At 40.8% G+C, this 25,517-nt stretch overlaps 1 protein-coding gene across 5 annotated transcripts; it reads left to right on the forward strand.

The window, feature by feature from the left end:
- Positions 1-14,518: 14,518 nt before the first annotated feature.
- On the forward strand, positions 14,519-24,340 carry LOC117477036 (NXPE family member 3-like). Of its 5 annotated transcripts, none has more exons than XM_034123742.1 (9): positions 14,519-14,629; positions 15,271-15,342; positions 15,461-15,579; positions 15,993-16,013; positions 19,049-19,501; positions 19,690-19,985; positions 22,971-23,041; positions 23,363-23,569; positions 23,653-24,340. In XM_034123742.1, exons 2-9 carry the CDS (start codon positions 15,309-15,311, stop codon positions 24,201-24,203), a joined length of 1,752 nt encoding a protein of 583 aa, XP_033979633.1. In that variant the 5' UTR covers positions 14,519-14,629; positions 15,271-15,308; the 3' UTR covers positions 24,204-24,340. The 5 variants fall into 5 exon arrangements, with proteins under 5 accessions (XP_033979633.1, XP_033979634.1, XP_033979635.1 ...); XM_034123743.1 differs by having other exon boundaries at positions 19,058-19,501; XM_034123744.1 differs by lacking the exon at positions 15,993-16,013 and having other exon boundaries at positions 19,058-19,501.
- Positions 24,341-25,517: the final 1,177 nt, after the last annotated feature.

The following is a 25,517-nucleotide window of genomic DNA, read 5'->3' on the forward strand; positions in this document are numbered from 1 at the left end:
TGATCTTTTAATGTTTTGACAGCTTGTGCCAAAGCATCTGGGCCTACAGTTCTCCTCCACAGGTCCTGCGTTGCCCTCCTTATTGCACACAAACAACATCAGGACTCTTTAGGGTCACATGACCACAAAGACCATCACATTGTCGACCTGCAGACAGCAGCTTCAGCCAAGTCCAGACCGTGCTGACGGAAGAACTTCCTTGCAACAGTTTCTGACATTTTGTGCACAAATCTTTCCATAGTGCACCGGTGTTGGTGGGTGGTCTCAGACAATCTTTTTCTCATTCTAAACGTGTGATGGGTTTTCGACGGAATAGTGGATTTCTTACTCTCTGTGTTGCGCTAACAAGAGCAACCTGTTGAAACTTTATTACGTCGTTCTTCTGAAGTTTAGGCTATGAAATCTCTTTTACGATTTTATCTAAAAAATAAATTCTCCGTAAAAACTCTGCTTCACATTGGGCCTCACAGAGGGCACCAGATATAGGTATTGATAATTAATAACCCTAAATTATTTATCAGTAACAGATGAATTGGTATGGTAAAGGAACGTGTTAATATCATATAATACATTTAGAAAACACATTGGGAATCGATGAAGGGTACATGAGTTCATAGGACCAGGTCTTCTTTTCCATGACTTTTATTTTATCTCTTTGTGAATCACTTTATTCTAAATTTGCTGTCTTTGAATGTGCTACATACATAAACGTACGTAACGTAGGAAAGACAAAAGCAAACGAATAAACAAAAGATTGCAATAAAGATAAAAGAAAAATATTTTATTAGAAGTCTTTAGAAACATAACAAATATAGGACAGTACAACTCTCATTACCTTACAGAATAATTCAAAAGTCATTGCATTTTTTTTCAAATGTTGCTCATCATTTGACCAACAGAATGTTTTCTCAATCAAAACAAGAACAAAAAAATATTCTGTGGATCATTGCAGTCAGCATCTCGTTTCACACAATTCCATGTAGAAATGTTACATAGTATATCAGTATATGTATAAGTGTGAAAATGTTGACTCTCAGACCTGCAGAGGACACAGAGACACCGAAGAGGAATCAACACAAAACGAGAACCCTGACCCAAACCCAGCATAGAGAGGTTCAGTGAATGTGGTTCTGAAGGTGTGGAGGTGGACCAGTGTTTCAGAGGAGACTCTGTAGAAGGAGAGAGAGCCAGCAGGAAGATCCAGATACACTGCTACTCTACGAGAGGAGGAGGGGGGTGAGGAGGGGGAGAAGGGGGAGGAGAGGTTTGTATTTCTCTTATTGTGCCTGACATAGTAACCACCATTAGCGTACTCCAGACTCCAGGACTGATCATTCCCACCAAACACACAGTCCTCACTGTTTCCTCTCCTGCTGATTCCTCTGGAAGTCACTGCTATAGAAACCAGTCCTCTCCACTCGACCTCCCAGTAATGGCACCCAGTCAGAGCTTCTCTACACATCACTTGAGACCAGGTGTCAAACCTCTCTGGATGATCAGGATATGGCTGCTCCCTCTTCACACGTGTCACCGTCCTGTTGTTGTCAGACAGTTTGAGGTTCCTGTGTGCTGTGTTTGTGTCCAGCTCCAGTTCACAGGCATCTGATGGAGAGAACAGCTGCAGGTTATCATCTGTTCATTTATTAACTACTTTACTGATAGTTTCAAACTGACATTTTAAATTCACTTTATTTTTTTTATATTGTAACGCTACTGTTGTGGCGATCCAGCATAACACAACAGTAAAGAATGAAACAGAGAGGAATCAATAAAACACAAACACAGATATAGCTAATCAGTAATTATTATTTAGTTATTGCAACAAACAAACAATAATGGTAAGTACATCACCTGCTGCCACAGCAGCCAATCGCGGAAATGCCCCCCGACAGTAGCAGTAATCATACAGCATATGTAGCCACTGCAATGAGCACACACACTTTCCCTAAACATGTTTAACGCACACACATTTTATCATGCAGCCTACCACACAAATGTCACATGTGTTTCTCTGTGAAAACTATACTGTATATGTTGAAACGTCATCATCTCATGACATCCTTAGGATTAGTTAACTAACAAAGGTTAACTGTTTTTATAACCTGAGGCCTTCTCTGAACTTCCTCTAACCTCGGTGTCAGCTCACTTAAAATGAATACATGTATTGATAATTCAGAACGACCATTGTCTCTCTAACTGTGTGTGACCCAACTCAGTAACACACATCATATGGAATACCATGTGATCTTTAATGAATATCAGAAATACGCTGTATTAAACATTCTGCTATAACACTACCGTTAGCATACACGTTAGCGTTAGCCATACTAGCCTGTATACATGCTTATTGCACAGCTAGCATTAGCTATATTTACCTTGTTTACACTTAGCGGTCCTATGTGTTAATCTGTGTATGTTACATTTGCATGTATGAGATCATTAAGTGCCTTGTAACTTGTTTTTTTATAGTTTCACTCCGTTTGAATGTCAGTGGACTGCAAATAAGTCAATAAAGGAGCATGGCTGCTCATTCCAACCTGGTCTCACCAGAATGCGTGACTCCACCACGACTCCTTAACACCGCAGTGCGTGGTGGAGTCACGAACTTTGCTACATTTACGTGTCGGCACCACGCAAACAACCCCAATGTAAAGTGAATGAGGCTCCTTTGTCGTGGTGCACACACGCATTTCTACAACGTCCAGCAGTGAGCTTTTATTCTATAAAATGTTTTTAAAATCTACTTTATAGCTTGTAGTAACTCACGGGAGGCTTCTTTTATTTTATTTGTATTCATAATAATTTTTATTTTTCGTCAGAATGTATTATGGTGCATTATTCACCAATGTTTGTTCTCAAAAAACAGTGCATTGTGTGTAATACAACTGTGATTTTTATTAAATGAGTTAGTTTTTAAGGAAGGCCAGAGCTTCAGCTGTGTCAAATAGATTGTTCCCTTTAGTTAACGTTATTTAAAAGATAATTATATTCCTATTTGATCATGTCCCCTTTATTGTATTACGGACCCAAAGAGCTGAGCGTCCATTCCCATTGGATAACGGAGGATTTTACACCCAGAAGTAACTATTCCCCTTACTGTCGATTGATTTTATTTACAGTGATATCTGCACTACTCATCAACTCAAAAACACCAGATTATCCTTGTTAATTACACAACATTGATTGGTTTAAATTGTGTACAATGCTTTTGTAATTTTCCCCTTCGATTCGGAGAAACAAATATGTGTTCAGAGTTTAGGATGGCCGAAGACACTACACTACCCAGAATCCTCAGCTATTGTTCCGCTTTGCCTCAAGCTCTGTGATTGGTTGACCTCCAACTGCATTCCATATGAAAAAAACGTTTCGTCAAAGATCAAATCATACTTTATTCAGCAGTGCTTGCTTTACTCTTTGAAAGTCATCACATGAATGCATTGTAATGAATGGTTTGGCTGCATTAAACATTACACATCTGTCGTAGTTCTTTATTTATCTACAGAGATCGGGCCTCAGAATAGACCGGAAACTATTCTTTTCCCGTTCGGTTTTAATTTCACAATAAAGTTAGTAGTAATAATTTGTTTTGATATTATTGTTTTTTATTAACTACTAGACCGCTGGGTCATGTTAAGACCATCTTTTCTGTGTTGCTGTGGGTTTTTTACATTGCTTTTGTGTTACAAATATCAAAACAATAACAGAATATATCCGTCGTAAACTAAACCAGAAACAGCAGTATATTTTATTTTGTTAACACTGTAAACTTGACAGCTTTTTAACCCGCACCTCCTACTGGTTAAAGCACGTTATTACACGTTTAGAGTAATAACTCTATATTTATTCAGCACTGCTGAATAAAGTATGATTTTATCTTTTACGAAACGTTTTTTTCATATGGAATGCAGTTGGAGGTCAACCAATCACAGAGCTTGAGGCAAAGCGGAACAATAGCTGAGGATTCTGGGTAGTGTAGTGTCTTCGGCCATCCTAAACTCTGAACACATATTTGTTTCTCCGAATCGAAGGGGAAAATTACAAAAGCATTGTACACAATTTAAACCAATCAATGTCGTGTAATTAACAAGGATAATCTGGTGTTTTTGAGTTGATGAGTAGTGCTGATATCACTGTAAAATCAATCGACAGTAAGGGGAATAGTTACTTCTGGGTGTAAAATCCTCCGTTATCCAATGTGAATGGACGCTCAGCTCTTTGGGTCCGTAATACAATAAAGGGGACATGATCAAATAGGAATATAATTATCTTTTAAATAACGTTAACTAAAGGGAACAATCTATTTGACACAGCTGAAGCTCTGGCCTTCCTTAAAAACTAACTAATTTAATAAAAATCACAGTTGTATTACACACAATGCATTGTTTTTTGAGAACAAACATTGGTGAATAATGCACCATAATACATTCTGACGAAAAATAAAAATTATTATGAATACAAATAAAATAAAAGAAGCCTCCCGTGAGTTACTACAAGCTATAAAGTAGATTTTAAAAACATTTTATAGAATAAAAGTTCACTGCGGGACGTTGTAGAAATGCGTGTGTGCACCACGACAAAGGAGCCTCATTCACTTTACATTGGGATTGTTTGTGTGGTGCCGACACGTAAATGTAGCAAAGTTCGTGACTCCACCACGCACTGCAGTGTTAAGGAGTCGTGGTGGAGTCACGCATTCTGGTGAGACCAGGTTGGCTCATTCCCTGGCTCTCAAAAGAGTTTGGCTGGCTGTTGAGTCTATGTTCACACTGAGACAGTACAACACATAGAGAGAACAGTACACCTCTTGTGTAAGTACATACAAGCAGGTCACACAGTATGATCACAAATACATAAACTCTGTTAAAAAATCAGTTTTATTAAAAAGTACAGGCTGCATGCAGGGCCGGCCCTAGACTTTTGGGGGCCCTAAGCGAGCTTTGGCTTGGGGGCCCCCCTCATTCTAGCGCGTTCTCACTTCACACAACACGGAACCAACTTTTGTCTTATGATGTTAGCATAAGCACACATATTGTATAAATAAGCATGTAAACACCGTGGACCTAACATCCTCTAGGGGGGTCCTCACCTCCTCTAGGGGGGTCCTCACCTCCTCTAGGGGGGTCTGGGGGCATGCCCCCCCTGGGAAGATTTTTTTTAAATATTGAAGTTAAAAGCATCAATCTGGTGCACCCTAACCCTAACCCTGTTAACCTCTTAAGCACAGCGGTCACCCCATTGGACCCCTCCCACCGTTTTTTTTTCGAGATAATGTCTCAGGGCTTCTTAACATTTATGAAACTATTAATGTGTAGCACCAGATTAACGGGAAGAATCTCAGCTAACTGAAGATATGAACCATTTTTACCAAAACAAAACACAAGTCTCATAAGAAGCGTCTAAATGACCCCTGAGCGAAAAAATTCTAACGCACTGCGGCACACAATTCAAGATAAAAATACCCTTATTACTTATCGTAGCTGCACATACAATATAGCTGATTAAAGCTGAGACTCCACGGATTATTTAGATATAGTATCATCACTGAGCGATCCGAACTTGCGACAGGGGAAGCAAACACAGACATCACAACACGTACCTTTACGGAGCATTTACGGCAGATCGTCTCACCGTAGCTGTCAATTAGGTCAAAAGACGTGTTCAATGGCATTAAAACGAAAAAAAGAAATGCTACAACTGTTGATCCATAGGTTGATAATGTACCTGTGCCTTTGAAGAAATTATTTATAATCCATAATTCCATTTTTTATGTAAAAATCGGAGCGGAAAAGTTAGCTGCTAATGGTAGCCACCAGAGTGTATGCAGCTTCCGGTTTTGGTAACGCGTCACTCTCACTCCTTATTTGTTAACGTTTTGGTGTGTATAGAACTTTCCCTCGATTCCATTGGCTCTAGCGGTTATAAAGAGATTTCATTCATCAAAATCGAGCAAGTGGGGCCAGAGATAGGTCAAATCCACCCAAATGACCCCAGAAGTGCGTTTTTTTGGCTAAATCTCTCTAAAAAGGTCAAATGTCACTTGTTTTGCATCAATCTTGTACAGGGTACTTATTATATGTTGTACTTTGGATTCCTAAAGCTTTTAGTCTACTAACCCATCATCCAAGGGTAGTTTTCACTATAAGTAAAAAAGAATTTTTGGACGGACACTATAATTTACAGTTTTTTACTATGTAAAATCTGAATTTTCTTTAAAATAAAAAACATCTACATTGATTCTGACTTTTCTACATCCAACTCACAGGTTTATCATTACTTTGAGAATAAAGATTATTAATTGAACCCTTTTAGAAGGGAAGATATGGTCATTTGTTCTGGGAATGTCATTTTCGAGCCTGAGACCTGAAAAACAGGCTCAGGGCTTAAGAGGTTAAGCCATAAAATGGAAACTGAAGTATGGTGTTCCTAACCCTAACTTAGTCACGGTGAAAGAGGGTCAGACGACACACACACAGACTAAAGTATTTTCCATTTCAGCACTTTAATATTTCTCAGGCTCTTTATAGATAACAACACTGTGAACCTCTCTCTTTCTTTCCATTCCTTTAAACTCCATCATCCTCTCTTCCTCCAAATTTCCACTTTCTTCTCTATCTTTAGCTCCATTTGATTTATTTCTGTCACGCAGGTTGCCTTATTTTAATGTCAAATGTTCACGTCTGGCTGCTTTTCTGCCCATTTATTTGTCATTTCTCATAATGTAATTCCTCCGGACATTTTTAACATGTCTTTTACACAGTTTAAGTTTCTTTGTGATGGAGTTACAGGTGAAGAAAGATCTGATGGAGGCCAGTACGGTGGCCCTGAAAGTCAAAACATCTAAACATTTCACAAAACAGAATTTTAAATTATGAAAAAAAGGACATTTCACAAAACAAAACTTCACAATAAGGCTTTTCACAACATTTAAACAAAAAAACTAAACAAGTTGAAAGCAGTTTTTTCAGTTACTTTTTTAGCGCTGTTCCCACGACACCGGATGACCTCCATCTCCCTCTCTCTCCCTCTCTCTCCCTCTCTCTCCCTCTCTCTCTCCCTCTCTCTCTCTCTCTCCCTCTCTTTCCCTCTCTATAAATGGCCCGTCTGGTGGCATTTCGGGGACCCGTCAGACTTAAAAGGACCGAAAATAACGGAGAAAGGGAGGGGAGATTGACGGGGAGAAAACAAGAAGAATTCAAAGAAAGGGCGAGGAGGAGGAGAAACTGTTTTTGGAGCTTTTCTTTCTGACGTGTTTAGATATTAATCTCATGTTCTGTTTTTCACTATAGGGAGCAGGTTAGCCTAGCTTAGCATAGTGACTGCAAACAGAGGGAAACAGCTAGCCCAGGGGTCGGCAACCTTTTTGATATGAAGTGCCATTAAAAAAATTAATTGTTATCAGCGTGCTAACGATAGAGAATTATCAAGGGGGGGGGGGATTGAGGAGCTTGACGCTCGTGAACTATCAACAGGAGGGCGGGGGGAGCCTCGCTGCGGGGAAGCAGTGTGTGGAGTGGACCTGTCAGCAACTTACATGATGCCGAATTTAACAAACACATTTAAATAATTGGTTTAAACGGCATAATAATAAGGATGATCGTCCGTTCTGTGATTCTCCAGAACACACATGTTATGATATTAGGGTCATGCAGAGTGAGATGAGATCGCTGTCCCTTTAAGAGAGAGAGAGAGGGGTGTGGCGTGTGCATGTGTGTGTGTGGATGGTAGAGCGACAGTGAGGGAGCGTGTGTATGTTTCTGGAAGTGAAACGAGGCAGCAGAAAAACAGAGGTCTGTGATGTATTTTGTGAAACAGAAGAACAGCTAAATAAATGCAACGGCTTCCCAAGAAGAGCTCGCCTCTCTCCAGTCATTTAAGCTAAAGTGGGTTATTGAACCTGAAGCTTGTTGCTTCTGCCCTCCTCGACTATGGTCTGGGAGCCGACAGGAAAGTTCAACCCACAGATGGCCAGTCCGCCCCTTTGTAGCATATTATTTCAATGAGAGATGAGCAGATCGCCACTGGGCTTTCAACTAGGGGTGAGCGGATCGATCCCAAAATATCGATACTTCCGATATTACGTTACGTTTCAAAATATCGATACTAGAGCCTATAGGATCGATACTTTTATACTTTTTTCCCCCTCTCCTCTACTCGTCAATTTCATCAAAAACTATGTGCAGACGAACACAAGTATATGCGCTCTTTTCTTCTCTCTCCGCTGCTGTCCCCCTCTCCTCGAGGCTCGTGCAGCGCGCTCCCTGCCTGAACGCCGATTATCAAACTGACTGACAGCAGCCAGCAGGGCAGGACAGCAGGGCAGGACAGCAGCAGCCAGCGACACACACACACGCATGATGGCTGAGAGAAAGAGGAGCGTTGTGTGGAGCTATTTCACAACTGTCAATGAAAACTTAGTGAACTGTGATGTGTGCAAGAAGGCAGTTCGCTACTGTGGCCACTTTGTATTGTTATTGTTCATGTTTGCACTTTACATTTGCAAAAGTAAAACGTTTATTTGTCTGTGAAAACGGTCCTGTCTTTAATCATGAAAATGAATTTAGATTTAGTCTATTTATGATGCATTCAGCTCAAAAATCATGTCATGCAGCTCTCCCCTACATGAAAGTACATAAGAAGCTTTTCATTTGAAAAAGTATCGGTATCGGTATCGGTATCGGCGATACTGGCCCTGAAATACTTGGTATCGGATCGAATCCAGATTTTGTGGTATCGCCCACCCCTACTTTCAACTAAAGACACAGCCCGCAACAACTGCGGCATTTGTACAGCTCCTTATGGGTACTGCAATTTGTGCTTTCCTCTGTGTTGAAACGATCAGCCCTGCACCACGGAGGAAAGCGGCAGAAAGTCACCTGGAGTTAAACAGAGCGGGGCTGCGCTGCGTGCATGGCTTCCTTCTGCAGGCAACGGGGAGACGCGCTCTGGCGGCGGTCTCGTTCAGGATCCGAAAATACAATTTAAATATTTTTGCACACTTATTCCACTTATTCCTAGTGTGCCACTGGTTACGGTGCCGCGTGCCAGCCAGGGGTTGCCGACCCCTGAGCTAGCCTGTAACTAAGTCCATTTATTTTACATTTCTGAGGTACTTTACATGAGTTTTTCTACTGTACCTTATACTGTTCACCCTGCACTATATACCTGACCGTTTTAGATACTTTGCAGATTGAGATTAAGTTTAATAAAATACATTATAGAATATTTGTTCATGTATTATTTTAGGTTAAGATAAAACTGCATTGGTTCCTTCGTACAATTCTGGCAGAATTTAAAGTGAAAAGGACCAAATAGCTGTTTTATATAATTGATCAGTGCTTCACAAAGACTCCTTTAGTGGCACAGTTTGGTAAATACAGGTATAGAATTAGAGGACGAATATAGTAATGGTTAAATAAGTTGGAGTTGAACAGAATTAAAGACCAGACCTCCTCTATTTATGGACTTGATCTGCAACATTGGTTAAAAGTCTTCTTTCTTTACACCCTGTGGACGAAAACTCCTTATTTTCTACCAACAAAATATATTTGTGTCAATAAAAAGATGTTTTTTTGAGCATTTATTGATGAAAGAGAAGTGATGCCAGATTAAAACTAATTTCCATCTGCAGCCACTGATATAAATCCATGTAGACGCAGGAAAGGGGATTACATATAAACTATATGCAAAGAGGGCTTAAGAAAAACATGTATTTGGATGTACTTTTGATCACTTTATATCCCTCAAAGCAAATAACTGTTATTAAAAGTCATTCTTAACCCTAACCCTATCATTCTGCTAACATGTACAATATTACAATCACCATAAAACTATTGGAGGAATTCAGGTTAAAGTACTTCATGTCTCCTTGTTTGATGATGACTGAAACAACGCTGACTCACTGTGAGCTAATATCAGAGTCAGGATCTAATTTTAGAGTTTTTTTATTGCAAAACCAAGGACACACACGCACACACACACACACACACACACACATACGCATGCACGCACGCACGCACGCACACACACACACACACACACACACACACACACACACACACACACACACACACACACACGCACACACGCACCCCCCCCCCACACACACACACACGCACGCACGCACACACACACACACACACACACACACACACACAGACACGCACACACGCACCCCCCTCCACACACACACACACACACACACACACACACACGCGCCCCCCCCCACACACACACCACACACACACACACACACGCACACACGCACCCCCCCCCCCCCCACACACACACACACACACACACACACACACACACACCCCCCCCCCCCACACACACACACACACACACACACACACACACACACACACACACCCTTTGTTCTGTAAAGTCAAACATTATTTTAGAGGCCTACTTTCCAAAAGCTTCTAAAACCTAGTGAGGGGGGGCTTGTGCAACTGTGCTAGGCTAACATTACTATGTTACAACCCTAATAGTGCTGTTACAACATAAATACAACAGATGAGCAGAGGTTGTTTAACACACACACACCAAACAACATTAAATAATTACATGATATTATAAAACAAAAGTATTTACCAGAGTTTTTCCAGATCAGATCCAAATCAAGCCTCATTGTCTCCAGTGGTCACTTGTCTCTTTCTGGTGAATACTTAATCTCCTTATAAACCTGAATAGCACTAGCCAGGTCAATGGCTCAAGAACTGGGAACCAATCGGTGTAGTCCTGCTAGTTTAACAAATTAGCATGTTTGTATGGCAGAGAAAATACTTTTTAAAACGTATTCTTTTATATATATTTTATATATATATATTCAGTAGACGAAGCCTTGTATATTTAGAAATGAATAATTTCATTTCACCCACACTCTTAAGTGTTTACAGCCTTTCTTGGCTCTGATCAACCCCCATGGATCCTCCCCCAGAATGAATAGCAGGACCAGTAAAACATTTAAAAAAACTTATCTTTTCTGCTACATACAGTTAATTCTAATATTACCCCAACACAACCTCATATAACTTCATATAGGGATTCTTTAATAGTTGTGTGATGTAATTAAACATTACAAATACAATATCAGGGGGTCATTAACCTCTTTTTTAATAATTATTACCCTCTTTCAAAAAGAGAGTCCCTTGTAGTTAATAAAGTAATTAAACATTAGTTCACAAGCCATACAACTTAAGAGAACATCCTTAGTTAACACAAATCTGATACTCCTCCGATTCGCGCCAAAATTGACGTTACTGTGTCAGCTTCCGTGGTAGTAACAGTTTTCTGTGCTTGCTAGCTAGCGACCGACTTCATAAGGTGAATATTTTGTCTAAAAATGTCTGAAAAACGTAAAGGAGATGACAGCTCATCAGCAATCAAAAAGAAAAGGAGGACCTACCTAGAGAGCTATCTTAACTTAGGTTTAATGGAGGGAATGGACAAAACCCACCCAGAGTGTGTGATATATAGATAGAAGCTAGCCAAAGACAGCATGAAACCCAGCAAAATGAAGAGACACCAACAGACCATGCACCCAGAAATGGTCGGGTGTGATCGGGACTTTTTCATAAAGAAACAACAGCTTGCAAAGGCAAACAAGCCAATGGATATCAGAACAGCGTTTGTTAGGGCTGGCAGCGATGTACAGAAGGCCACGAGGCCTCTTTTGAATGTGCACTTTTAATAGCAAAGGCAAAGAAACCACACAACATTGGCGAGCAGCTCATTAAGCCAGCTTGCATTAAAATGGTTGAGAAAGTGTTCGGCCCGCAGGTGGCGGAGAAGCTAAAAACTGTACCACTGTCAAACAATACGGTGAAAGACAGAATTGACAAGATGGCAAGTAACTGCGAGCTGCAGCTGCTCGTAAAGCTTGGAAAGGGGCCATTTGCCATACAACTTGATGAAACTACAACTGTAGCAGACGAGGCTGTGCTCATCGTTTATGTGCAATATATCGATGGTGAAGATTTGAAGCAGGACATTCTTATGTCAGTCAACCTTACCACTACCACCCGGGGTGAGGACATTTTTACTGCAGTGGATTCTTACCTCTCATCCCACAATCTTTCCTATGAGAATTTAGTTGCATGTTGTACAGACGGAGCTGCCTCAATGATGGGGAAAAACAAGGGATTTAACAGTCGCTTGAAAGAAAAGGCCCCACACTGCACAATATTTCACTGTGTGATACATCGCCAGGCCCTGGCCAGCAAGAAACTGTCAGAAGACCTCAGCGAAACACTCTCAACTGTTGTTAAAATAGTCAATTTCATCAAAGGTCGCCCCACCAACAAGCGTCTATTCGCAGACTTGTGCGAGGATGAAGCGCACCAAACCCTCCTCCTGCACACCGAGGTGCGCTGGCTCTCACGCGGCCGAGTGCTGGCACGCTTTGTAGAACTGAAAGACAAAATAGAAGAGTTTCTACAAACTCGTCAGAGCAAGTGACTGAGTCATTCTGGATTAAAACAGCATACCTGGCCGACAACTTCAGTCTCTACAATGAAACGAACAAGCGTCTGCAAGGCGTGGAGTCCAACATAATCCAATGTAAAGAGGCGCTCAATGCGTTTGTGCGCAAACTGATACAGGGTCGGGAAAATGGAGAGGGGGGAGCTGCAACAGTTTCCACTACTGCTGAAACAATCCCGAAACAATCCTGAAACTGTGCCTGTGTCTGTACGTCTCGAGTTCATCCGCCATATGAACGCACTGCAAAAGGAAATGAAATCACGGTTCGCTGACATAGACGAGGGATTGTGGGTTTTAGATCCCTTTATTGCCAAAGTTGAGGATGTGGAACACCTGGATTGCGAAGATGAGCTCACCGACATCCAAGCTGACTCTCTGTCAAAGAAATACTTCCAGGAAAAAGGATTCAAAAAGTTTTGGATTGTCAAAGGACCAAGCCTCGCTCCAAAGCTCACACTGCATGCCACGACCAGGATTATACTCCCATTCAGTACGACATATCTCTCAGAAACAGCCTTCAGCGCACTTGTTGCCATCAAAACAAAAGCATGCAACACACTGGACGTTCACAACGACTTTAGACTGGCTGTCACTCACATTACACCGGACATTCCATCCCTGCGGGCATGCAAGCCCAAGGTTCACATTAATGAACCTACTTGAACCTCGTCTTCTCTCTGCTACCTGTTCCATGTCAGATAAGCATTTGATTTACCTGCTTAATATGCCAGTTTTTTATTTTTGTTTTATACAGGCCTATGCCACTATATTACCATTTTTTTATTAGGCATAGTCTATTATTTTGAAGTGTCCTGTTCTTGGAAATTTGAAATAAATATGATGCATACAATTGCAAGTTAGTAACTAATAAAGGCATAAAAAGACAGAAATGTATCATTTTTTCTTTGATAGAAATGTTTCTTCTGCGCGTAAGGTGTCGGTTTCAGTTGGATTATTTGTCACAAATTCCAACAGGAGTAATTTGGGGGGGCTCTGGGTGAAAAAGGTTGGGAACCCCTGCAGTAGAGGGCTCCGCCTGTGTTTATATAACAAGGGTTACCATACGTAACCCTCGTTATATCTGTATTGTTTGACCTTTTATATTTCAATAAAAGATATCATGTTACAATGTTTTTGTTTAGAGCAAGATGAGTTATTAACCGGGATAGAAAGGACGTTTATTTATGTTATAGTGTTCTATAAAAACCTGGCTTTTCATCTATTGTGGTTATTTGTTGTATTTGTTTGTATTTGCACTTATTAAAAAACATGTTGGTATTTGTAGTTGTATTGACCTTTTACTTGTACCTGTGTTTGTTAATCTCTTAATGTCATACTGTATCTCACACACTGGTGCTCTGTGTTTCCCCTCACACCCCACACACGGAAATTCAAGTTTAATACATCTCTGTACATTTTAAAGTTTCCCCTCTGTCTGTCTCCTCGTTGAAAATGTCAATAATCATTCTGAAACTGACTTTATTAACCACGTTAATGCTGCTGTGTGCACAATTTGGAAAACACCTTATATTAAGGTATACATGTGAGCCTTTATCTAGTTGTGTATTAGCACGTACATAAAGCATATTGGCTATTTATCCATCATTATAAAGCACTAATTTAGGGCATTCTTCCCCCAATAACCTCATAAATACTGCCTTTTGATAATAAATAAGAGGTTATTCTGCATTAATTAGGAGCTTTGCCATGTTTGACACCTATAAGGTGGTAGTACTACAAGAAAAGGGTGTCATTCTCCCTTTATTCATAGTTTATTAACAAAATACTGTATAAATAGAGTCCTCTTTCCCCCTCATTTCAGCAAATTACAAGAGAAGATGGCAAACATGCTTTCAGTAACCAAACAACGTCACGTGTGTGTGTGTGTGTGTGTGTGTGTGTGTGTGTGTGTGTGTGAATGTGTGTGTGTGTGTGTGTGTGTGTGTGTGTGTGTGTGATGCAGGGGGGCGGGGCCTGTGTGCTTGTTGAGTAAGAAATAGGAAGTCAACCACACATCATCTACAGCTTCCTCATGATCTGCACCAAAACCTCGAATCAAACGCACCCTGAAGACCTGAGGGGGGGGGGGACCCAGACCTCAGGGGATCAACACGTGGTCTGAGGACCTGTGAGGGGACGCCTGAAGGTAAGGGTTCATTCAGGCTTTATTTCAGTGTAAGCTTGTTAAATATCAGACAGGATGCACACTCACGACTAAAATAAGAAGAAGTGTTACTCACTGAATTCATCCTAAACGTCTTCAAACTTTACATTTTAAAATCTGCTTTCTCAACATTGTTATTTTAACTTCAGGTCACTGTGGCACACATAATCATATGTCAAGATGATTGGAGGTTTCTGGCTCAAATGCACTTTGGGAATTACCTTTCCCTTTAAATGTATACATCCTCAAACTGAAACCTTATGTGATTCTTTTAAAATATTAAAAGCAAACGAATATTTCGTCCCGCAGAATAAACCTGGAGACTTTAATGCTGATTGAAGTTGCTTTACATTTTTAAGGGTGACTCTGAAACATCTCCAGGAACTACAAAGTAAAAATAGCTTTTACTGCAACTTGTATTAATGTTCAATGTCCTAAAAAGGCTTGATGATACAATGAAGTTGATACACTTATATATACATATACAAATATATATTTCACAGTAAATCTACCGGCCTCTAAGAAAGCAGATGTGACGCTGTTACAACATTTCCTGATTCACTACTTCCTATTGCAGTAATATTTTTTACGTGACCACATATTTGCATTTCTGTCTGTTGCAGTAAAGTTCTCTGTCTGTGACCTCCCGCCTGCTGTCTGCATGTCAGCTCCCACACGACACAAATCCAACGCGCGTCAGTTCCTGATGTGTTCCATAAAATGACTTTATCTTTTTCTAATTATAATTTATTCTATGATTACATTTTGTATTAACCTGGCATAAATGTTTTATCCTTTAATCCTGTACCAAAGGAAGTGGTCACAGTGTCAGGCTGGAGCTGGACAATATCATGAAGGAATCATCTTTTAAAGGAAGAAGATGTTTCACCATCGTTCTCCTTCTGCTCATGGCTTTCTTAATATTCTTCCAGGTGAGAACTGTTATCTGGGATCACTAATAGGGTTGACTTATTGTGACATGTTTAACATTAGTCCGATTGTTTTAGGAGACAGGCCCTGCAGGGACACAGACAAACATGAGGGCACACAGTTAGTGTAAAAGAAACAGATTATGTCTAAATTATGCTACACGTATACTTCAACAACAACAACAGCGCATAAATATGAGAGGATACATTTTTCTGAAATATAGGTACGAATTCTTTTCAAAATACATTCAGGTATTTATTCTTTACATATTATTTTATTCAATTGGAATAAAAAAGCATATTGTTTAATGAATAGATAATATAAAATCCATAAAATTCCAATTTCTGAACTGCAGGTATGAATTGAATTCCAGAAATGTTTTATATGTGGCTAAAACGAATGTTTCCTTTTTCAGCTTAACATATGGGACACATTGGTGAGTTATTTTTGGATGTGTGTTGTGCATGAGCCATCCACAGTGTATGTTATATGTTTGAGTGTAATGTGTTAGCACAGGTGTTGCTGATTAGAAAAAAGCATCAGGTTTTCTGCTCAAACCAACATTAAAGTGCAGACACACGGAGAACATCAGATCATTTATCTACAATCACAGTCGAGTTGATGGCAATTGCACGAGGCATTACAGGGGGTAGAAGAGATGCAAATCCAAAGGATAATTCTTTGTTCAGATTTAAGTTCAGCAATAATGCCACTTCATTACATCTCATCGTAGGCAGGATATTGTGAATGACATTTGTAAGAGTCGGGAGTCATCCGATAATTTATTCCGAACTTAAATTACTCAGACCTCCTAATTGACCTAACCGAAGTTATTGAGTCTATGTAAGTTTACTGCTTGGCTCAGATCCACCAACGATCAGCAAGATCTCACCTCTATTAACTCCCCGAAGAACCAGGTTCAATTAACTGCTGTTTCAATTCAGACGACCCCCTAAATCTGTTTAAGCGATCCCGAAGGATTTTGATATCAGTAAATGAGGTGTGGCCCTACTGAAGTGTGAATGTGGCAGTGTGCAATCTTACCTTTCAAGCAGGAGAGGAGAGTGCAGATGTCTTTTAAGTTGTCCCAATAATAAAGGTGGGATCAGTTTATTTGAAGAAAAATAGGTCCAAACTAATACAGGGTTTTTACCTTCTCTCGTTACAACATTATAATCATACTAAACATATCATGCTGGGGTTCTTTTCTAATCTAAAACCTTAATTCATAGTTCACCCATTAAAGTCTTCCGACAAAATCCAAAAGGAATTTCCTCGTGGTGGCGAGGGTTCTCTAATCAGTCCTAAAATCACCACACAGTTTAAGTAAGTAAAACTTTATTTATATAGCACCCTTCTCAACACGAATGTACAAAGTGCTTTACAGTACAGTACACAATTCACAGTACAACTAAAATGTAGAATAAAAGGCATAAAAAGGCATAAAACAACAGCAGGTAATACATAGGATAAAACATACGATAAAACACCAATAAAAGACAGCTACTAACTCACCTCCTCCGATGCCCCAAAGGCCTGACGGAAGAGGTGGGTCTTTAACTGCCCCTTAAAAATCTCTTAAGATGGTTGGTTTAAGAATTCCAACACATTTAAGAATGGTAAGAGTAAGAATTCCAACACATTTAGGAATTGTAGGAGTAAGAATTCCAACACATTTAGGAATGGTGGGAGTAAGAATTCCAAATTATTTAAGAATGGTAGGAGTAAGAATTCCAACACATTAAAGAATGGTAAGAGTAAGAATTCCAACACATTTAGGAATGGTAGGAGTAAGAATTCCAACACATTTAGGAATGGTAAGAGTAAGAATTCCAACACATTAAAGAATGGTAAGAGTAAGAATTCCAACACATTAAAGAATGGTAGGAGTAAGAATTCCAACACATTTAGGAATGGTAGGAGTAAGAATTCCAACACATTTAAGAATGGTAGGAGTAAGAATTCCAACACATTAAAGAATGGTAAGAGTAAGAATTCCAACACATTTAAGAATGGTAGGAGTAAGAATTCCAATACATTTAGGAATGGTAGGAGTAAGAATTCCAACACATTTAAGAATGGTAGGAGTAAGAATTCCAACACATTTAAGAATGGTAAGAGTAAGAATTCCAACACATTGAAGAATGGTAGGTTTAAAAATCCCGTTCAAAACTCTCATCTAAACCATTCCCTCAGCATTCAATACACAGAGATTTACGCAATAGTTACCAAGTTTGAGAGAACCTTACCGAGAGCAAAAACCCAGCTCTCGGGGAGAGAGCGTCACCGAGAGAGAGCATACCAGGCGAACCCCCCCCTGCTCTCTCTCTCTCTCTCCAAAAAGGAAGTTCCTCCTCATCTGCCAGTGTCTTTATGCTCGAAAACAGGATAGAAAAACCTAAAGACACCTCCTCCATACCCATATTTGTGGAAACTGGGCATGGCCTCTGATGTAAAGAACTGGACATGACCAGACATATTCTATGGCTCTGGCATAAGACACACCTTCCCATGTTTGTGTAAAAAGGACATGACCCCTACTCTGCAGGACTTGCAAAATATTATTCTCGGCTATGACATAACCACCTTTTTGGGGCCTCAATGTATTTCTCCTTAAGTCAGGAGCCCCCCTCCCTGTGTACTGCTGTGAGGGGAGAGGGAAGAAACTGCCTCTTCTCTTATCAGTGACACCCATAAACCATTACAGGCCTTACACACTCAACTTAACAAACCACTTGTGTTTTGTTTATACTGTAAATATAGAACATCATAAAATATGAAGCATTTTCATTGTGGGTTATACAAGAATATGATTGATTATATTTGATTATAATTAACTTTCGTTTTAAGTATTCAACCTAATATGGAGATCTCAACACATTTATGAAACACCATAAAGATGAAGAAATATAAATATCGAGTAAACATTTATGTGGATAACATCATACAGAGGAATGAAGGGAAATGAAAATGTGACACATTAGCCAAGCAGTCTCTTAAACACGAGTAAATAATCAACATTGCACTCAGTAAATCTAAGGCAAATAAAATGAAAAATAGAACATCATTAAGGAGTGGCAACACAATTGGGACAAAAGAAACACAAGAAGACACCTATATGCACTGCAGCCAAAAATCAGTCAGGACACTTCAAAGAACCATCAATTTGGATAATGTGTTATCAAGGCTTATATTAGGACATACTAGACTGAACAAAACATGGCATTATTCATAAGGAAAACATCTTTCTGGATGATATGAACACTGCCAGGTTGAGGAATCCGTAGAACATGTAATTCTGCAGTTTGCCAAATACAGTCAAGAAAGAGAAACTTTGAAGACAGAAATCAGGAAGCCTGGAATGGAGCAAACATTACACAACAACATTTATTTTCAACCCCCTTAACAAATATTCATACATTTGCTGCATTTGTTTGACGTATCTACGTAAACTTCTCTCTGTCTCTCAAGCCCTTCAAGTTTCAGCCTAAAATGAGCTCCACCATCTTCTACTCGAAAGCTACTACTGAACCTCCCAAAGTCTGCAGCATCTGCAACTTCCCACCATTGTCCCCTAAGGATGCTCTGGAGGAACGCCTGCTACTAGAATCTGTTGCTTGGCCTGAAACTCCTGCATTGCCATCTCCTCTTTCCCTGGAGCTGACCAGTGATCCAGCTCACAGCTCTTTCACCATTCTCCCAGCTAGAGGAGGAGGACAGTGGCACGTAGGGGATCAGCTGGAAGTTAGCATCATCATCTCTGACTTCAAGGGACAACCCAAGAAGTCTGGGGGGGACTTTTTATTTGCCCGGCTGCACAACCTAAGGCTTGGTGCAGGTGTAGCTGGGAAAGTGGTGGACCATCTCAATGGGAGCTACTCTGCTGTCTTTCCTTTACTCTGGGAAGGAGCAGCTCAGGTTGAGGTGATGCTTAAAACTATCTTTTTCTATGTGATTTTGCTGTAGGCGTGTCATTTGTCTTCCAACTGATTACTCACAAAGCCCCACCCCCTTTTAACTAATGTTGATACGACTTTTTATTTCAGACAAAAGCAGAGTCTAGCCACCAATTGTACATTTTCAACAAAAACTCTTGTTTTCTATCCAATCAGGTGACGCTAGTTCATCCCAGTGAAGCTATCACAGTGCTGAACAGGTTGACGAGTGAACAACCTGACAGGGTATTTTTCATAAGCCTCTTTCGCTCAGGCTCACGCTCTGAAACCACCATCTGTAACATCTGCCTGCGTCAAACCAAGCAGCCAATCTGCGACTTCACCGACCCTCGAACCGGCGATCCTTGGTTCTGCTACAAGCCAAAGAACATGAGCTGTGATGCAAGGATCGCCCGTAGCACTGTAGGATACAAACAAACGCTCAAGGCCAAGGAGGATGAGCTCTTTCAAGGGTAAGGAAGCAAAGAGACTGGTCATTTGTGTGACTTCTTATAAATACATACATCATGTGTTACCTATTTATCTCCTTGGCTTGAAGTTTCAGAAGTTTGTCAGTACAGGCAGTTTAGATTAAAGGATAATATAAATGTAACCACTCAACCTTCATGTTTGATAGGATATAAACAGAGATGGGGTCGTTACTCAAAAAAAGTATTATATTACATATTACTTATTACTTAAAGTGGACCTATCATGCTATATTTGAATAATATAGTGTAGGACCATACCTATATAAGGCATATTTTCAAAATACCAAACAGATCATGCATTTTAGCCATGCCTCATTTTGCTCAATTTGACAATTTCTAGCTCTGTTTTTACAAGGGCTGATTCTGTGAGAACAGCACCATCTACTGGCCTGGCATATGTACTACAGCGTCTCCAGCGCTTTCGAACGGCAATGGCCGTGGCTGTCTCCTCCTGATTGGTGGAGTTGGCCCAATAGCCGTAGCGCCACCGTCCTGACGTCAGGACAGTGTTCAAATCTGGATCAGTTTTTATCAGATCCGTTGCAGCCCCTTTTTTAGAGATTTGGGTATGGAGGAAAATAGAGAGGGTTGTGTTTTCTGACACTTGGTGAGTTCCCTGGAACACCGGGGACACATATTCATGTATAAAAGACGTACAAAAGTGCATTTTGCATGATAGGTCCCCTTTAAAAAAAAAAGTAATATATTACTTTACTTCGTTACTCTCTACATAAAGTAACGCGTTACTTTAGTCGTTACTTTACATGCAGGGCCGCCCCTCCCTAGGCAGATCACGCAGACTGCGGAGGGTGCTTCATTTTGCAGAGGGAGCCTCATCTGAAGCGCAAATGCGGCGCACCTACGGTGTAAGCGCGCCACAGTTTTCGCCGCTGCGAGGCTCCACTAGCAGCACAGAGGGCCTCATCATATAACTTTGCGTGTTTGCTGTTTACTCGTTACTTTACTCGACATCCTCACTCTAGATTCGGAGGTGCTCCTTAGCTATTAGCTTCACGTTAGCATGTTGTCTTTGCAGGTGCTTGTAGAGGTTTGACGTTGTGTTTGCAGCAGTGGATAAAAGCTTCTGGCCTGGACACAGTTTGCACCTCACCGTCACATTCCTGTCCTTTCTTCGGACAAACTCAAAATAATGGGCATACCTCCACCCCTCGAAAGTTATCGCTGTTGACTGAGCCATATTTATGCACTGCATGTGGACGCGCAAGTCGCGCAAACATTACGTAAATATAAACCTGCGGCGGAAATCCCTCTTGTCTGTCAAGGGGAGAATCTAGTAATTCTTTATGTTAGTAGTTAACTGTAGTGTGATTACTGATTTTATCAAAAGTAACGAAGTAACGCGTGTCGGGCAATGTTAGTAACAGTAGTGTGATTACTGAATATAAAAGTAACGCGTTACAATAATCCATAAAACTCTCGATATAAAGGATATAAAGGGAAAATAAATTCTGTTTTAATTTTATAATGTTGTTTATCTGTACTAGGGATGTTAAGATTCACCGATTCACATCGGTGCACCGGCATAAACGTTCAAGATGCGAGTACACCGGTTGAAAGAGTGCACATCGGCTACAGTTTGGGTTGAACTCGCGATGCATCGATTGTAGCGTCTTTGCATCGGTAAAAAAACCGATTCATTCATATAATATCCCCTCATCTTGTCAGCACTCAGCAGAGACGATCTTTGCTCCGCACTACGGAGGCCGAGAGTCTCAGTTATCAACAAACATGGAAGTCGAGGAGAAAGAGATACACAGCGCACCGAAAAATACCTACAAATCAAACGTTTTGGCAACAATTCAGATTTTTCAAGAAAGATGGACAACTTGAAAAATCGCTCGCAAATTGTAAACGATGCTGTGCCGCTTTAAAGTACACAAGTAGTACGAGGAACTTAGCGACGCACATAGAGGCAATATGGGGTCTGCGGCTGAAAAGAGAAACCTGAAAGTTAGACATATGAGTTCGATCACTCAGTGAGGTGTTCTGTCAGTGAGAGTGGTGTTTAGTTTACAACAGCCTGTGGCCAATAATAGTTTACATGTCTTCCTTACTGTAAGCAGTTATGAAATACCTGTTTGTGAAAGGTTATTTGTATTCTTTATTGTTCCTATAGAAACCACTGCTTTCTGCTCACTGGTGAGTTAGCCTATGAATGAGTGTTAAGCACATCAGGCTGGCAGTTGTATGGGCATTGCACTATGGTAGTTGTTATTTGCACATTGTTAATCATGGGCAATGCATCCTTAAATTGTTTAACTGTGAGGTGTTATACAATTGTATCGCATATCGCATATCGCATAATGTTGAATCAAATCGTATCGAACTGTATCGCAACAGGGGTGAATCGTATCGTATCGCACCGCCTGGTGTTTCAAATGTATCGTTAATGTATCGTATCGTTGGCAACGTATCGAGATGCGCATCGCATCGGCCTCAGTGATGGAGATGCACATCCCTAATCTGTACACATCTGTACACTTTTCTCTCATTCTCCCCGAGGTTCTTCTATTTGTTTCCTTTAATCCCTCAATTGTGGGGTTTCTTTTAGGGAATCTTTCCTTGTGCGCTGCGAGTGTGTGAGGACAGAGGGCGTTGTGTGCTCCAGAATACACTCTGTAAAGCAAATGAGACAAATGTGTGATATTTTGATTATTTTATCAATTCATAGTATTTATAGACAGCTTTGGTCAAATACAAATTATGCCGTAAGGCTTAGTTCTAAGGTGTGAACCTTCCAAGTTCACAAAAGGAAAATGTAGGGTGGCAAAAGCTGCAGCAAAAGACCCCTTATATCAATATAATGAAGATAAGATACAGCATGAAAAGTAGACCTTCTAAACTGTTTACCCCAGGTAAACCTCCATGCCATTCCACAACCATGTAGAAAAGCTGCATTTGGGATATTAATGTTTATTGTAGTATTGTGTGTGTGCTTTTCTTCAGTCGTGTCAACTTGAAAGTCTGCATTCCGGCTTCAGGACCTGCCGGTGTCACTGTTTTACCAAAAAAGGAAGGTAAGGAATGCATTTATCACTGAATTCACGATCTAATGTGCTCCATGTACAGATGATGAAAGTGTAGGGGCAGAAAAAAACAACAACTCTTTCTTTTGGGTATCATTCTTCTGTTGAGAGATGTATTTAGCAGGCCAATTTGACAGGAGCAAAGGGAGCATGGAGCTCTCAGCTCAAACTTTGTCAACAAGGCACAGCTGTTACAGTGTCTCTCAGGAGTAAGGCCATAAAATGTTCATACATTCAGTCTATACCTTGATTTGGTTAAGGTCAGTAACAAACGTAAAACAAGCCCCTTATTATCCTTCAACTTTCTCTCAGGTCAACCAGAGGTGGAGAGCAGCATTGTGAACTTTCAAGCCTCTGGCTATTACTACCAGGGTTTATGGCGAGCACTAGATGGCACCAAAGTTCGCCAATTCACCGGCGCATCTGCCATCACTCAGTGTCTAAAAGACAAAGTGGTCCACCTGTATGGAGACTCTACCATCAGGCAGTGGTTTGAGTTCCTCAACGCAACACTACCAGGTAACTAATCCACAGGGATTTCCGGCAACAGTTTCATTATGTTCACACTGTATCTTAATCTGTTTCCTCTGTAATACCTTTAGATCTTAAGGAGTTTAACCTGGGCAGCTCGAGGAAAAATGGACCTTTCCTGGCCTTAGACTATGAAAACAAAATCATGGTGACTTTCCGCCTCCATGGTCCTCCTCTCCGTTTTGACGGCTCATTTGAAGAAATTCGTTACATAGCCAATGAACTAGATGACTTAATCGGGGCTCCCAACACTGTTGTCGTTGTTGGCATCTCGGCTCACTTTGCTTCTTTTCCCATCGAGGTGTACATCCGGCGGCTACAAAGGATCCGCAGTGCGGTGGTACGGCTGTTGGACAGGGCTCCAAAAACGGTGATCATCATCAGGACTGCAAACCCCAAAGCTTTGTGGCTTTATGAGACGATAACCAACAGCGACTGGTTCTCGGTGCAGTGTGATAAGGTGCTAAGAGCCATATTTAAAGGACTGAATGTTCATCTGATTGATGCCTGGGAGATGGTCCTTGCTCACCACCTGCCAAACAGCCTCCACCCACAACCTCCTATTATTAAGAATATGATGGATGTTCTCTTCTCCTACACATGTCCTCTAAAGGGCGGCTAGATAATAATAATAATACATTTTATTTATCAAGCACTTATTCAAGAATTGTAGTGTATATCATATTCTTTGCAAGCTCTTGTGGGCCACATAAAATGAGGTCGTGGACCAATTTTGGCCCGCGGGCCTTGAGTTTGACACCCCTGGTCTAAACAATAGATTGATGTTTTCAAATATTTTTTTAATAAATGAAGCTCAGCGCAAGTTCTTTCAGGAAGACTGGGTATATACATTCACTCCGCAGCTGCATATAATCACCTCATCACGGGCGTTCTCTTTAACCTATTACATTTCACCTCATTCTCCAGGAGCCAATCACTGTGCTGCAGCCAAACTTTAAAAAGGTTCTCCTCTCTCCTGCAGTCAGCTGTGATTTCAGGTTTTCATGCTGCCATCCGCCTCCTCCCCATCCACCTCCTTTCATGATATCCAGTGCCAGGAGAGTTAATCCAAAGATCTCATCACACCTCCTTTTCATCCCATCTCCTCATCAAATCCAGATCTTCAGCATCATCACCAGTGTCTAGACCCCAGGGGGGTTCCCTATATGCTCACGGCTGCATTTCCCCCTTTAGATATATGATTTCAGGATCGGGGTCTAATCGCCAAAGACTTAACATTTATCATATGACATGTGTCAATAAATGTTCTTTAAACAAAATGAAGTCTCTCCTGATTGAACTCAAGTTCAGAGGTATAACAAATTATAATACCAGCCTTAAAGGAGACATGTCATGGCCATTTCCACTGATCATAATTCCATTGTTGAGGTCTACTAGAATAGATTTATATTGTGCAATTTTCCAAACTCACATTGGTTTCTCAAACAGCATCTCTGTAAACTACGTGTATTCACTGAATTTCACTCTCTGCCTTTAACGGCTTGTTGTAGCTCCAAAAGCTCCAGCCCCCACCCTCCCTGTGAGCACAGTGTGCTCTGATTGGTCGGGACGTTGTGAATCGCGCTGAGCTCCGTGGAGCTGTTGTTTCCTTGTTTAGCGATACACAGTGAAACACAGCCAAACTCATCCTGAGCACACACAAACTCACAGCCGAAGTAAAAACAATAAGTGTGGCTTGATATTGAGTAAGAAAAAGGTTGATAAACGCTGTGAGAATGGGTCTGCAGAGAGAATTTCGCTGCGATCCCAACTGTCTGTTATCAGCCTGCACAGGGAGGAGAAATCCTGTGTGTGAGGAAGTCCGTGGATTGGTCAATTTGGACCAATCAGCGGGGGCTTAACGTAACGGCTCCGCGGACGTAACGTAACGGCTCCACGGATTGGTCCATTTCGTTCTGGGTACGGGGTTACGTCA

Source organism: Trematomus bernacchii, unplaced genomic scaffold, assembly GCF_902827165.1.
Source record: "Trematomus bernacchii unplaced genomic scaffold, fTreBer1.1, whole genome shotgun sequence".
NCBI classification, from domain to species: Eukaryota; Metazoa; Chordata; class Actinopteri; order Perciformes; family Nototheniidae; genus Trematomus; species Trematomus bernacchii.

Bases quoted from the DNA above. Each gene is read 5' to 3' on its own strand.
- LOC117477036 (XM_034123742.1), top strand. From the start codon at position 15,309: ATGTCAGCTCCCACACGACACAAATCCAACGCGC. The intron at 19,502-19,689 runs GTGATGCTTAAA...CTATCCAATCAG, and splicing joins AAGGAGCAGCTCAGGTTGAG to GTGACGCTAGTTCATCCCAG. The intron at 23,042-23,362 runs GTAAGGAATGCA...ACTTTCTCTCAG, and splicing joins TGTTTTACCAAAAAAGGAAG to GTCAACCAGAGGTGGAGAGC.